Source organism: Coptis chinensis, chromosome 1, assembly GCF_015680905.1.
Source record: "Coptis chinensis isolate HL-2020 chromosome 1, ASM1568090v1, whole genome shotgun sequence".
Lineage (NCBI taxonomy): Eukaryota > Viridiplantae > Streptophyta > Magnoliopsida > Ranunculales > Ranunculaceae > Coptis > Coptis chinensis.
This window is the reverse complement of record NC_141456.1, coordinates 40,291,840-40,305,314: the sequence shown is the minus strand read 5'-3', so window position 1 is coordinate 40,305,314 and position 13,475 is coordinate 40,291,840. Positions and strand designations below refer to the sequence as shown.

The window sequence follows — 13,475 nt, the reverse complement described above, 5'->3', positions numbered from 1 at the left end:
AGAACAAGGTATTCCTGCTGCTCCTTCTATTCCTAATTATCCAACCCCTCCTAGTCCATACATTCCAACCCCTCCTAGTCCAAACATTCCAACCCATTATTCTCAACAGTTTAGCTCTTTTTCTTCTTATGGATCAACAAACAGTGCCAGTCAGTCTCGTGGTATGCAACCACGCTCTCCCAATCCATTTCGAGGGATGAAAATGAAGAATATGAAGATGATGATTTTTAGTTATAACGTTTTTAATTCCAAGTATGTTGTAACGTTTTTAATTCCAAATATGTTGTAACGTTTTTAATTTCAAGTATGTTGTAACGTTTTAAATTCTAATTATATTGTAATGTTTTTAATTTCAAGTATGTTGTAACGTTTTTAATTTCAAGTATGTGCAAATCTTATTCAACAAATCACAATCTTATTTAAACAAAACAAACTTGATAAAATTACACTTAACAGAAAATACAGAAAGCACCAAAACTTGATGAAAGTACAGTTAACAAAAAATTCAACTAAGACAAATCAAACTTAAACAAACATGATGAAAGTACAGTTAATAGAAAATACATAAAGCACACTTAAAAAACACAGTTAACAAACTTAAACAAACTTATTAGTTGTTCCTTTGGTTGTGGCGTGCACCATAACGTGCCCAATGATGTTCAACCAGATCATTCTTCAATTGTTGATTAGTAGCTCCACAATGAATACTTAATGTCCTGGCTACCATGTTTTGCACAAACAGATGGTCATTACTCTGCATCTCAACTTCATGCCGCAATCGTTCATCTGAAGGTGGTTTCCACTTTGGAAGTTGTACATTACATTCATTCTCAACAATCATGTTGTGAAGTATAATACATGTCTTCATTATACGGGATAGAGCTCCTCTATCCCACTGACGAGCAGGCCTGCTAACAATTGCAAATCTAGCCTGTAAAACACCAAAACCACGTTCCACATCTTTACGAGTTGCTTCTTGCGCTTTTGCAAAATTAGTATCCATAGGAGTAGCAGGAGATGGGATTGTTTGAATTAGTGTAGCCCATGGTCGATATATTCCATCAGCAAGGTAGTAGCCCATATTGTAAGGATTGTTATTAACTTGATAAACACAATTCGGAGTCGTTCCTCGACTAAATTATCAAATAAATGAGAATTATCTAACACATTAAGATCATTACACGATCCAGCCATTCCAAAGTATGCGTGCCAAAACCATAGCTCCTGGTCTACAACTGCTTTCAAAATCACAGTCGCTTTTCTAGCATGGCCCAAATGAGTTCCATGCCACGCAGTTGGACAATTTTTTCATACCCAGTGCATACAGTCTAAACTACCCAACATACTTGGCCAACCGCGTTCTTCACTTACTGCAAGCAAACGTGTTACATCTTTTTCCGTTGGGCTTCTCAGGTATTGTTATTCAAAACAGTTGACAACTGCATTGCAGAAATGATGAAGTGATTCTCGGGCCATACTCTCAGCAAGTTTTATCCAGTGATCCATTGAATCAGCTGGACAACCATAAGCAAGCATCTGTATTGCAGCTGTCATTTTTACCAAACCCGAAACCCCAGGCAAACCAAGAGCATCACAAGAAGGCTTAAAATATGGATCAAAATTAGTAACAACTTCCAATATATTGTTAAAAAGTGGTCTTCTCATACGAAACCTACGACGAAACTTACCTGCCTTATAAGTTGGTCTATCAGCAAAATAATCAGCCACCAACCGTTCATGCGCACCAACACGATCACGGTTAGTGTATTCTCTACCATCAACAGATCCACCCCATTTTGGTACAGATAAAGCGTTGAAAGTCAGAATCATTGACACCACTACAACTGCATCACTTTGCATTTGTTGAACGATTACGGTATTTTCATCATCATCCTCGAAAATTAGTTCACTTACTCTTTCGCACCAATTGCTATTATGACTACTAGAACCCATGACAAAATATAAAAAGTTTGATTGATGAGAGGAGATGAAGAAATGATGGATGCTTCAACTGTGATTCATTTGTGATATATAACGTAGAAAGTGGAGGGAAACAATGGGCGCGAAAATGGATTGGCGCCATAAAAATGGGGGGAATTGATGGACGGGACAACTTGTGCCGTTTATAAAAGAATCATGTCTGCACGGGACAACTTTAGCCGTGCGAAATGAAAACAAGAAATTTTCTTATTTCGCGTTGGTACTTGATTCATTTTTGACTTTTTTGATTTCCTAAAAACGCTGATGTGTCACAATTGCAAATAGCAATGCGTTGATGATACTCTAAGCAACCCAAACACTAATAATTTCTCACTGGAGTAGTGATTTCTTATTGTACCTTACTACCTTATAGTCTATTTCCCTTCAAGACTCTAGAAAATTTCTCACTACCATCTCTTTTCTTTTTCTTGTGTTTCGGAAAGCTATGACTGTAAATTCCGAAATCTCAACACTGATATCGGTACTTTGGTAGTACTGATCAAATTGCTATTTACATAGTTACATCTACCTAAGGAAACCAAACAATCCTATAAGCACACCCACATTTTTCAATAAACAAACCCCATTATCTTCCCTTGAGACTTCATCACACTCAAAAAACAACAAAAAAATTCCCATTCCTGTTTTTTCCCCAACAATGGAAGTTTCAACAACAATGTCTTCACGATTCACACTCAACAAACCCACCACGTTATCCAAAACCCATTTCCCAAACAAACTTTCAAAGACAAATCTACAACCCCTTGGTAAAGTTTCAGTTAAATCTTCTTTAACAACTAGTTTCACCGCCCCTTTTGTTGGTGGAAGTGTTTTCACTGGTTTTACTGGTCAGAAAATGAGTCCAGCTTCTCTTAACACTTCTTCTGGGTCTCATGGTAAACGGGGCGTTGTTACTATGGTAATTGTTCAATACCCTTTTGTTTAAATTGTATTGGGAATGATTTTTAAGTAAATTTTGTTATAAAAATTGGTTCTTGAAATGAAAATGCGTGGAAATAAATTTGGAACTTTTGATTTTTTGTATGTTTAGAGTAGATAACCTTAGTATTATTTTTTACGCTTGGTAAAACACTACGATCCCAAATAGATAGAAAACGGACTCAAAGTGCCAAGATAATAGAATACCATTTTGCCATTATGTTATTTGGTCTAAGTTTTGCTAATGATGGGGAAATGAGACACCTGTGCTGATGCAATAATCTTACAACTACATGAAATCTTGCGAATAAAAGGTCATGGTTCATATTGACATGAACCCCTCTCTTTTACATTTCGTGTTCATATCTTATGTCTCAATGTCTAATTGCGTAGGGATGTCAAGCGCTAAAATCTATCTCCCTTTTTTTTTTAACATGTTGGAGTTCTCACTTAGTGTTCAAGCACTCCCTTTAGTTTGTCCTTTAATTTGTCTTGCTGTATGGCGATTACTTTAACCACTTTTTGCGCTGACCCCTTGACCTATTTTGAGAACTTTCGAGTTAAATTTCCAGAGGCTGAGTGAGTATGAGATTTTCCTAGTCTCTTGGGGTTTCATAGTTTATGTAAAATTCTTATAATATGGTGGAACCATTATATTTGTTTTGAAGATAGCCATCTTCATTTAATTTAAGATGTATGGAAGTTTGATATATTATACTTTCAAATAGTGTTGTTAGAAGGTGAAGGCAAATAGTGAACTTTCATGGCTTCTTCTTGGATCCACATTGTTTCTTCAAATAAGTGTTCAGAATAACTTTGTGGACAGGCTACTATTTTCTGTCCACAAGACAGCAAATGCTGATTGGTGGAGTTAGTGCCCGAAAAAACTGTTTATGTGCCCAAAAATGGTTTGGACCAATGAGAAGCTGCTGTTTGTGGACAAACCCATCCACAAATTTGCTCTCATAAGGGTTAAATGCATAGATGGGTAACGAGCTATACACGAAATCAAACATTGGTGTATAAACTTTTTTTTTGAGCAAATTTGGGTAATGAAGTGTACCACGTTTTGCAACGTTGGGTTCTATTTCACTTCTGTCCAATTGTTTTCATACGTGTTAAGTTTTTTCATACGTGTTAGATTGCCACTAGATCGCCACACAGGAAACTAAGTGACACATAATTAGAGAAAAAGAAAAAAAACTTGACACGTGTGAAAAAAATGGATGGAAGTGAAATAGAACCCAACTTTGCAAAACGTGGTATACTTCGTTACCCAAATTTACTAAAAAAAAAGTTTATACACCAATGTTTGATTTCGTGTATAGTTCATTATCCATCTATGCATTTTTTTCTTCAAATAATTATTACCTTCCTATCAATAATAAGAGATAGACACTTGATATGCTTAAATGAAGTTTCTTCTCTGATACAAGTGTAAACTCGTACATAGATTGTTTATAAGTACTTTGATACGAATGAACGTCTTTGACTCTTAACCTAAATGGAAATTCAATTTTCAATTAGATTTTCAGTTTGTACTTTCTATTTTTGTTTTATCGAATTTAGTTTGATTGAATAAATTTGGACCTTATGTTTTTATTTAGTTTGATTGAATAAATCAGGACCTTATGTTTTTATTTTGTTTAATATTATCTTCTAGGTTATTGTGTGTGTTTTCATTCCACCACGTCTTTCCTTCTGCTTTGTGCATTAAGTCTCTGCCATTTCCAACCATTTAAACTCCTGAAACATTTTTTTGATGTCTTGATTCTAGAAAGTACTGCAATAGTTCTGCTTAAATTTTCATAGCTTAATCAGTGGATTGAGGTTTTTATTTATTTTATTTTTTCTTTTTCTTCTTGTTATTCCTAACGAAACATTGAAACTAGAGCTTTGTTACGTACAATTTAAACTCAAATTCACTGCTAAATTATATATCACTCTTTTGGTTGCTTCACATTACAGCAACCATTTACAAATGCTATCATGGCAATCTATATAGAAAATCAACGATCTCTATGATTATGTCTGTTGATATTATGGATTTTTGTATATTATAGTTCACCTGGCTTGTGCGGCTGGCAGCAATTTCTGCAAACTAACGATTACTAAAGAAAACATGTTCTTGCCTTATGCTCTTGCTATATGGGTTTCTTTGAGTCTCATTAACTAATTTGTTTACATTGTCTTCTTAACAGGTCATTCCATTTCTGAGAGGAAGTGCATGGGAGCAACCGCCACCTGACCTGGCGTCTTACTTGTACAAAAATCGAATTGTGTACTTAGGCATGTCTCTTGTTCCTTCTGTGACAGAGTTGATTCTTGCAGAATTTCTATACCTTCAGTATGAGGATGATCAGAAGCCAATTTACCTGTACATAAATTCCACTGGCACAACGAAGGTGAATTGGCTTTCTTCTTATATATATAGCTTAGAATTTATATTTACTTAAACTGCACTTGAATAGTCAAGGTCGGCTGAGTTCCTCCTTAAATCTGCTCGAAGTTACTCGTTTGCTTTGCACTCTGAAGCTCCAATCAATTAAAAGAGATGCATTATAGGAACATCAGCCAATTATTTAACAAGGTTTGGCCATTATGAATGCACATAATAGTTTGTATTTAGGAGCAATGTATATATTAGATGCTTTTCAATTCACTGCATTATTTTTTCCACGTGTAATGAATTTGTATGTTGTCATAGGTGGCCCAAGGCGATATGTTTTGGTGAAAATAGTTGCATGTTGTTGTCAAAGGCATTTTAGGAGGCGTCACCAAGGCAGCTCAAACTGCCACTTGGGGTACCTAGTGCCTCGCTTCACCCCGCCCTTGACAACATAGATGAAACTATGATGTAACTGTCAAGAATAAGCCAAAGTTATGACCAGTGGATAGGGTATTTGAATGATGGTGTACTCCTGAAATTTGTAACATAAAAGAAATTTTGCTAGTCATATTGTATTCCTTTGACGTCAGATGTTTCTTTTGCATATTCTGTCTTCTTATAATCTTGCTCGCGTTTTTACTGGTTAATTGTATCTAAAATGATTGTTGGCTAGTAAGCATCAGAGATAAGCCGTTATCTGTATATTTCTCATGATCCATACTTGTCAAGTCGTGACCTATTATATTGCCTATGTGTATTTCATTATTTTTTTTGCTGTGGTTCTTCTGGTTAAAGATTGATACTTGTTTCAATTTGTGCATACATCAGTGTAGAAATTGATGTGGATTCCCTCTTATTTTTTCAGGGGGATGAAAAATTGGGTTATGAGACAGAGGCCTTTGCAATCTACGATGTTATGAGGTCATAATCAGTATACTTGTGGTCTTTCTCCATTTTATTATTCCTTAAGCTCTGGATAGCATCTAGAGACCTTTTTTTTCCCTAGATAAAAAAGGTTTAATGTTCGACTGAAGAGTCATCCAGAATCTCAGTTGCTGCAGTGTATTCAAGCGCAGATAATTCTTTTATAATCTCGCAAGATTAATGTGAGCTAAAAAATGAAAATCCTCTAATACTTCGAAGAGAATTTTCAACGTTGTCTCATAGCTATAAGTTTGCGTCACTGTTTGTAAAAAACCACGAACCATGTCATAACTGTATAACCACATCTTCCAAATGCAAAAGCGGCGAAAAGGCGGTTTCTGCAAGTTTAACTGGATAACCAGGGGGTGAAGTTGCACGTCTCACACCCCAACAGACTTCTTTGTCCGATTTTGGAATTGTTTTTTTTGTTTATTATTTACTTCTTTTGGGTGGGACACCATATGAACTGGTGCTTGGCACATTTGCATTAATTTTTTGAAGGGAAGCCACTCGAAATAGCCTGTGGAGAATATTCAAATTTGCCTGTGGTTGTAGGGCAAACCTGTTGAAGATAAAACAGTCTTTTTTGTCATAGCGTGTTGTACTGTAGCTTTACTTAGGGAAAAAGACTTGTAACTTTGAAGATCCTCCGAGGCATTTTAGTTCCAAATTTTTTGAGCTAAACATGAAAAGCTAAAAGATAGTGTTTTTACTGTTTTAGTTTAAAATGAAGTTGGTAAGTAGAGTTTTTTGTGAAAAACATGTAGTTCTTTGTAAAATATGAAGATTTCCCTTTTTATAGACTTCTCTCTTCAGTGAAATCTGGATGCTTTCATTTCAGGTACGTTAAACCACCAATTTTTACTCTTTGTGTTGGAAATGCATGGGGAGAAGCAGCCTTGCTTCTTGCTTCTGGTGCAAAAGGAAATCGATCTGCTCTGCCATCTTCAACTATCATGATGAAGCAGGTATGTCTTCTTAATTAGCTGTTGTAAATGTTCCCAACTTTAAGTTAACATCTGCCATATTCTTGAAGCTGAATACCTTCTTTTCTTTTTATTTTCCTTTCCTTATTTTGTTTAGCTGTTCCTCACATGATGCTTCACCTTTATTTATTTTATCATTTTTCTACAGCCAATAGCAAGGTTCCAAGGTCAGGCAACAGATATTGACCTCGCAAGAAAAGAAGTAAAAAATGTGAAGGCAGAGTTGGTAAAAGATCCTCTACCCATTTTTATCTTTTAATATCTTTTTATCTTTTATGGATCTGTATTCACCTTACTATAAAAGATAAAAGTCGATAAATTAAAGGTGACTTGCTCTTGATCCTTTATGAAGAATTGTAACATGACTATACCACATTAAGATCCTGTCACAGTGTAGTGGTTAGCGATGATGCTTTTATATTGTGGCTATAAACTTGCTTAAAATATTTGTTTATTATGATATTTTCCAAAAGAACACAACTGAAGTGTTTTCAAAATTAAGTTACACCAGTAATAAGACCCGAAAATTTAAGGCAGAAACTACTGCATTTGCAATTCATTTGTAAAATTAGGGCATTTGTTCCTATATTTGGGAGAATCGAACTTTCAAGACTTTGACATTCAGATGTTATGGCTTTGGACAAAGCTGAATGAATGAACATAATTTGTGAAGTCAACACCAGATGTATGGGATAGGGCTTTCTTTTTGTTCTCGTCTCTCAACCATGAGTCAATGGACTAATTTGAATGAGTTTATAAATGAATTGTAAATGAGCATGTAATGGTCAACTCTTTTTCGTTAATTATGTATTATATTGTTTTTTTAAGGTTAATCTATATGCAAGACATATAGGCAAATCACCAGAACAGATAGAAGAAGATATCAGGCGTCCAAAATATTTTAGTCCCAGTGAAGCTGTTGAGTATGGTATCATTGATAAGGTAGCATTCTGAATAAAGAGGCGATCACTTTCTCCGTGTTATCATATTATATCAACATAATATAACTCTGCTTTTGCCACAGGTAATCTACAATGAAAGAGGCAGTGAAGACCGTGGCATTGTGTCAGACCTCAAAAGAGCACAGTTAATTTGAGATTATTGACACTCAGTGGGTGATTGTATTGATAAAAGCATCAAGGTATTGGTTAAAAGCTGTTGCAAGGTTTGTCTGAATATAAATGATTTGAAGAAAAGTCTTTAGTGTATGATAGGTTGGAAATTTTTTAGAGTCTCGCCTATAGACATCCTGTACCAGGTTGCAAATTGTTGAGATGGACGTATAACTTCTCACTTTTACTTACTTTACGGCGCCCTAAATTTTCTTTATCACGCCATGCATGATATTCAACAATTTCCACTGTGGTCTTATAATAAGTCAGATTCATTTTATGAGTTATGACTTGTGACACAAAATTGCATGAAGAATCTGTAATCAAGCAATTGACCTGAATAATCGGAGGAGGATATCAACTTCATGTTTGTGTGTGTGTGTTGGGGGGGACAGTAGGATACTCTTCTTCTTTGTTATTGTTGTTATCATTATTCATTATAATTAATTTTATTTTGTGTGTATGACAGTTGAATGGACTTCCTATGACCTTCTCATTGTTATTATAAGTATTATGTTTCATTTGTGTTTGATAGTTGAATGGACTTCCTATACTACAACCACAATCTCTCTGTTTCCCATCTTACACCACAAATGCAGTTGTTGTTATCCCTGACTATAACTATTGCATTTAGTCCATGGTGAGGGCCATGTGTTTCATAATTGGCTGTACTTTTCATAGCCACATCTCCTTCATCATGGTTACTTATTCATTTAGAGTTGCTCTTTAAAGTGTCATATATTGAACATCATCAGAAATTGGTAAAATTTACATCTAAAATTCAGTGATTGGTTTCTTTCACTATCTGAGTTTTCTGCAGACCTTTGCTTTTATGTTTTTTCTGGTAACATTATAGTCACCTTGACATGGGATTTTATTTAGACTCATCCCGAACCTGGGTAGGTGTCATTTAAAACAGGGTGAATTAGTTGAGTTTACTATTTTCCTTTTCTTACTTTACCCCTTACAGTTGTGTCATACTTGTAAGAATGATGAATTTGTTAACATGATATATTGCAGTGCCATCTGTAGTAAAAGTGACCTTGTTGCTTTACACCTTGCAGTTGTTTCATACTTTTAAGAATGATGGCTATCTAAACATGAGATACTGCAGTGCCATCTGGAGTAAAAAGTGACCTTGTTGGTTTTAATGTTTGACTATTTATTTTTTACCTTGTGAGTGCTTTATGCATGTTGTTGAAAGCAAATTCGTTTGACAGCAGATAATGTTTGACTTCAGCATAATAACTTGTGTGAAGTACCAATTGGAAAGAGTGAAATAAATTGGTTTCACTTTTGGTTGTTCTTCTTTACACCTTGCGCTTGCTCAATGCTTGTTCTGTTAATGGTTGCAGGGTTTGATGTGCGAGTAGATTGCAGCGAAGCAAGTATTGTGGTTGGAGATGTGGTCGTGTCATTTGCTTTCCGATGGTTCGCCTTCAACCCCCGCCACTAATTCTTTTGCCCCCACCTCACTCCGCCCTTTGACCTTACAAATGTATGAAATATAAAGGTAGAAATTGTTTTGATTGTGTACCTTACACCTATTAAGGACCCAAATGTGAATTGGTGGATGGGGCCCTTGTCTGAAAAGAGTGAGATCTCCAAAAAAAGGTAATGTACTTTCTATTGGAAAACGCTGGAAGCCTCTATGCAAATTGTGGTGCCTAAAATTTTAAATTAATGTTCTATGATCCATTTATCCAACAGTTCCAACTGTGTTAAGCTAGGGAAGGGGTGCATGACATGCACATGATGCCAGGCTAATGTCACTGTTAGGAAGGTTTAAGCAAAGAAATGTGGTGACAACTTACTACATATATGAGTTAATTTGAACCATTCTACAGCGAAGAGGTGGGAGCAGATATCATCAGAAAGATGGTTCTCAAGCATTTATACATTTTCTGTTGATTGCACTTAAAAGTGATGTTACTAGAGTAACTGGGTTCTACACTTCTACCATAGTACTTTGGAGTTTGGAAGCAACCAACGCGCGTCCACGAAGTGATAGTGCTCCTCATCCACACGTCCATGACACAAAGGGCTCTTTAACATACTGCTTGTTCTTCCGTCTAAGATACACACTTTTCAAACCTCATTTGTCGGCAAATTTTATCGTGCAAAATACGCTATTAGAACAAATGAACTTTTAAGTCGGATGAGTTAACTGCTATCAGAACAAAAGAATTCTTGAGTGCTTTAGCCCCAAATTGTAGGACCCTTTATCCACGTATATAACGCACAATCCGTTGGTTTTAGCATAAGTACTGTGCACCCATGAGCTAATTCATGGTATACGACTAAAAGTTCAGTGAAGCTTTACCAAACTCCTTGGTTTATCAAGCCAATTGCCATTAGCCCATAGCTTTCTCGTTCCGACTCACACGGTACACTACGTCACTACCACAGTGGACTAAAAATTGAAACTAACAGAAATGAAATGTAAGAGCATCCCCGATGGTTGTGTCAAATGTGACTTGCAACGTGACAAGTCATATCTAATTATCACACAAAAACCCAACATTCCAAACAACATCCCCGTAAAATTTCTATTTTGTTATATTTCGTGCGGCAGATCTTGGACTGCAATTTCATCACCATTTTCGTTTTCTTTCATATTTTTGTGTTAGTTTTACTCACCGCAGATAAGGAGTAAAACCAACACAAAATCATAACATAGTTTATTTCACACAACCATTGTGTTCTAAAAAGTGAAAATTATGATATATAATGTTATAATGATGATAAGGAAGGCTGCTTGCTATTGAGTCTTGATTGTAACGAGGGTCAATAACGGTGTCTCTTTTTAGTTTGTACACATCCGCCTTAAATCCCTTTTTTATCTTAGTGGAAGAAAAGTGGGCACCCCTCATCCAAAATCTTAACTATAAATATGGGTTGTGGTTCTTTTGCACCCCATCTGACAAAGCAATATTGAGCTTCCTAATTAAGGTTCTGAGAGCTTTGGTGATTAAGGTTTAAGGAATATATATTCATCACAAATGGGTTACTTATCTTGTTTGGTTTTGTGCATCATGGTGCTCTTGCCTGCACTTTGTAGTTCCCAAGACACTTACACTTGTTCAAGAGCAACTTATTATGGTAGCCCTGATTGCTTAGGGACTCCGAGTATGATCTTTTATCCCTCAATCTACCAATATATATGCATGCATAGACTTTATCTCTTTACATATATTTGTGCTTTAACACACATTAAGCACATCGTGGTGCATATATACGTATATACACAGTTATGAATATATAGGTGATGTAGGCACTGTTTCTCTTAGTAAATTTTTCTAAATTAGATTGCAATTGAATCAGCTGGAGCATGTGGATTTGGTCAGTTTGGAAGAAATGTGAATGGTGGAAATGTTGGGGCTGTCTCCATGCTCTACAGGAATGGCACAGGCTGTGGTGCATGTTATCAGGTGCTTATACACTTATATTCTGAGTTGATTTACATGTAAGCTTAACAGAAAGTAAAAATAAGCAGCTCTCCCTATGTCACGACAAAACCATCACAGTGCACAGTGACCCTAGATAACAAGTTGAGTAACTACTACGATCCCCCCATTTTTTTTCAGTACATAGAACCTCAGAAATAACTCATAAATGCATGGTAGGTTATATAACAATATAATATTCAATAAACTGAAGTCACTAAAAGAAATAAGTGGCCAGTATCTTTGTATCCATAATGCTGCTTAATCTTTTAGTATTATATGTATGAATCAGGTTAGGTGTACCACTCCTAAACTCTGCACTGAAGACGGAGTAAAGCTCGTCGTGACGGACCACGGTGAGGGCGACCACACTAACTTCATCCTCAGTCCTCGTGGCTTCACACAATTAGCTCGTCCAAACATGGCAGCAGAATTATTAGCATATGGTGTAGTTGACATAGAATACAAAAGGTAAGTAAAAATTCCTTTATTCTCTGATTTGGTTTATACATGAGATAATCTGAAATAAAACAAATTCCCCGTGTGACATTGCTAGTGTCTCCGATGCAGGATTTCATGCCAGTACCCTGGCTACAACCTTATGTTCAAGGTACATGAACATAGTAGGTTTCCTGAATACATAGCCATAATCCTTATATACCAAGCTGGCCAAAAGGATGTAACCGCAGTCGAATTGTGGCAGGTAAAGAGTCTAGTCTACACCAAAAGTCGTATTAAGATTTATATGTTACCGGACCTATGGCTTTGGAGATGATTGTTTCAGCTACTGCATACAATTATGTTATTCCTAAGATCTATGTTTTACCAATATATTTTAATGTGTTGTACAGGCTGATTGTCAAGAATGGCGAGGCATGCGTAAAGCCTATGGTGGAGTCTGGGACATGCCCAACCCTCCAGTGGGTGCCCTTAACTTGAGGTTTCAAGTAAATGGAGAAAAATGGATACAAGTGAGCAATGCAATTCCTTGCCCCTGGAAGGCAGGGTCCGCTTATGACTCAACTATTCAGCTTTACTAGTTCTAATCATTCCATGCTTGAATCGGTCCTAGTAATTATTTTTAGTTAGTAGTGTTTGTATGGAAATTATGGTGTATTCTGCCAAATAAATACATGGAACATGCATGTAGTTTGTTTAGTGAAATTATTATGAATAAAGTTCCATTATTCTAATTTAGAGGCTTGTTTAGTACAATCTATGCCATTTAATATGAACACACCAGAGGAGCAAAGGCGTCATCATTTTCTAAATGGTTAATTAGTGAAAACCCTCCATTTTATGACATGTATTTGTGTTTACCCCCCAAATTTTGAATCATCACAAAAGTCCCCCCATTCCAGCCTGGCCCTGTTTAGAAATCATCCATATTGACTGACTCTAACAAGTTTAACTATACGTGAAATACCAAATTTACCCTTCGTGATGTAACCACTGTAAATTGGGTTCATTAGTCTCCAATTTATCGTTTTCACCTCCTTTCACCTCCAATCTCGTTTCTTTCATGTTTTCGTAAAAGATGGGTGGTGGTGGTTCTGGAAGTGCCTTATCAAGTCAGGTTAGTAATTTTTAAACTTGTTTTGCATACGTTATAAGTTATAACAGACTTCCTCATCTCCTTTTGTGGATGAAGTCTGCCTCTACCAAATTCGGAGTCAAAACAAATGAAAGTTAAAAAATG

The 13,475-nt window shown here is 36.0% G+C and overlaps 3 protein-coding genes across 3 annotated transcripts; 2 read left to right on the top strand and 1 right to left on the bottom strand.

The window, feature by feature from the left end:
• Positions 1-610: 610 nt before the first annotated feature.
• Positions 611-1,081, bottom strand: LOC147523981 (uncharacterized). Its single transcript, XM_086573165.1, has one exon. It carries the CDS (start codon positions 1,079-1,081, stop codon positions 611-613), a length of 471 nt encoding a protein of 156 aa, XP_086429291.1.
• A 1,444-nt stretch (positions 1,082-2,525) lies between these two features.
• On the top strand, positions 2,526-10,014 carry CLPR4 (CLP protease R subunit 4). Its single transcript, XM_086601143.1, has 8 exons — positions 2,526-2,899; positions 5,121-5,324; positions 6,174-6,229; positions 7,074-7,200; positions 7,367-7,444; positions 8,047-8,160; positions 8,243-8,359; positions 9,686-10,014. Exons 1-7 carry the CDS (start codon positions 2,639-2,641, stop codon positions 8,312-8,314), a joined length of 912 nt encoding a protein of 303 aa, XP_086457269.1. The 5' UTR covers positions 2,526-2,638; the 3' UTR covers positions 8,315-8,359; positions 9,686-10,014.
• Positions 10,015-11,190: 1,176 nt separating this feature from the next.
• Positions 11,191-12,973, top strand: EXLB1 (expansin-like B1). Its single transcript, XM_086601148.1, has 5 exons — positions 11,191-11,459; positions 11,655-11,761; positions 12,069-12,247; positions 12,347-12,479; positions 12,628-12,973. The coding sequence occupies exons 1-5, from the start codon at positions 11,333-11,335 to the stop codon at positions 12,814-12,816; spliced, it is 735 nt and encodes a 244-aa protein (XP_086457274.1). The 5' UTR covers positions 11,191-11,332; the 3' UTR covers positions 12,817-12,973.
• Positions 12,974-13,475: the final 502 nt, after the last annotated feature.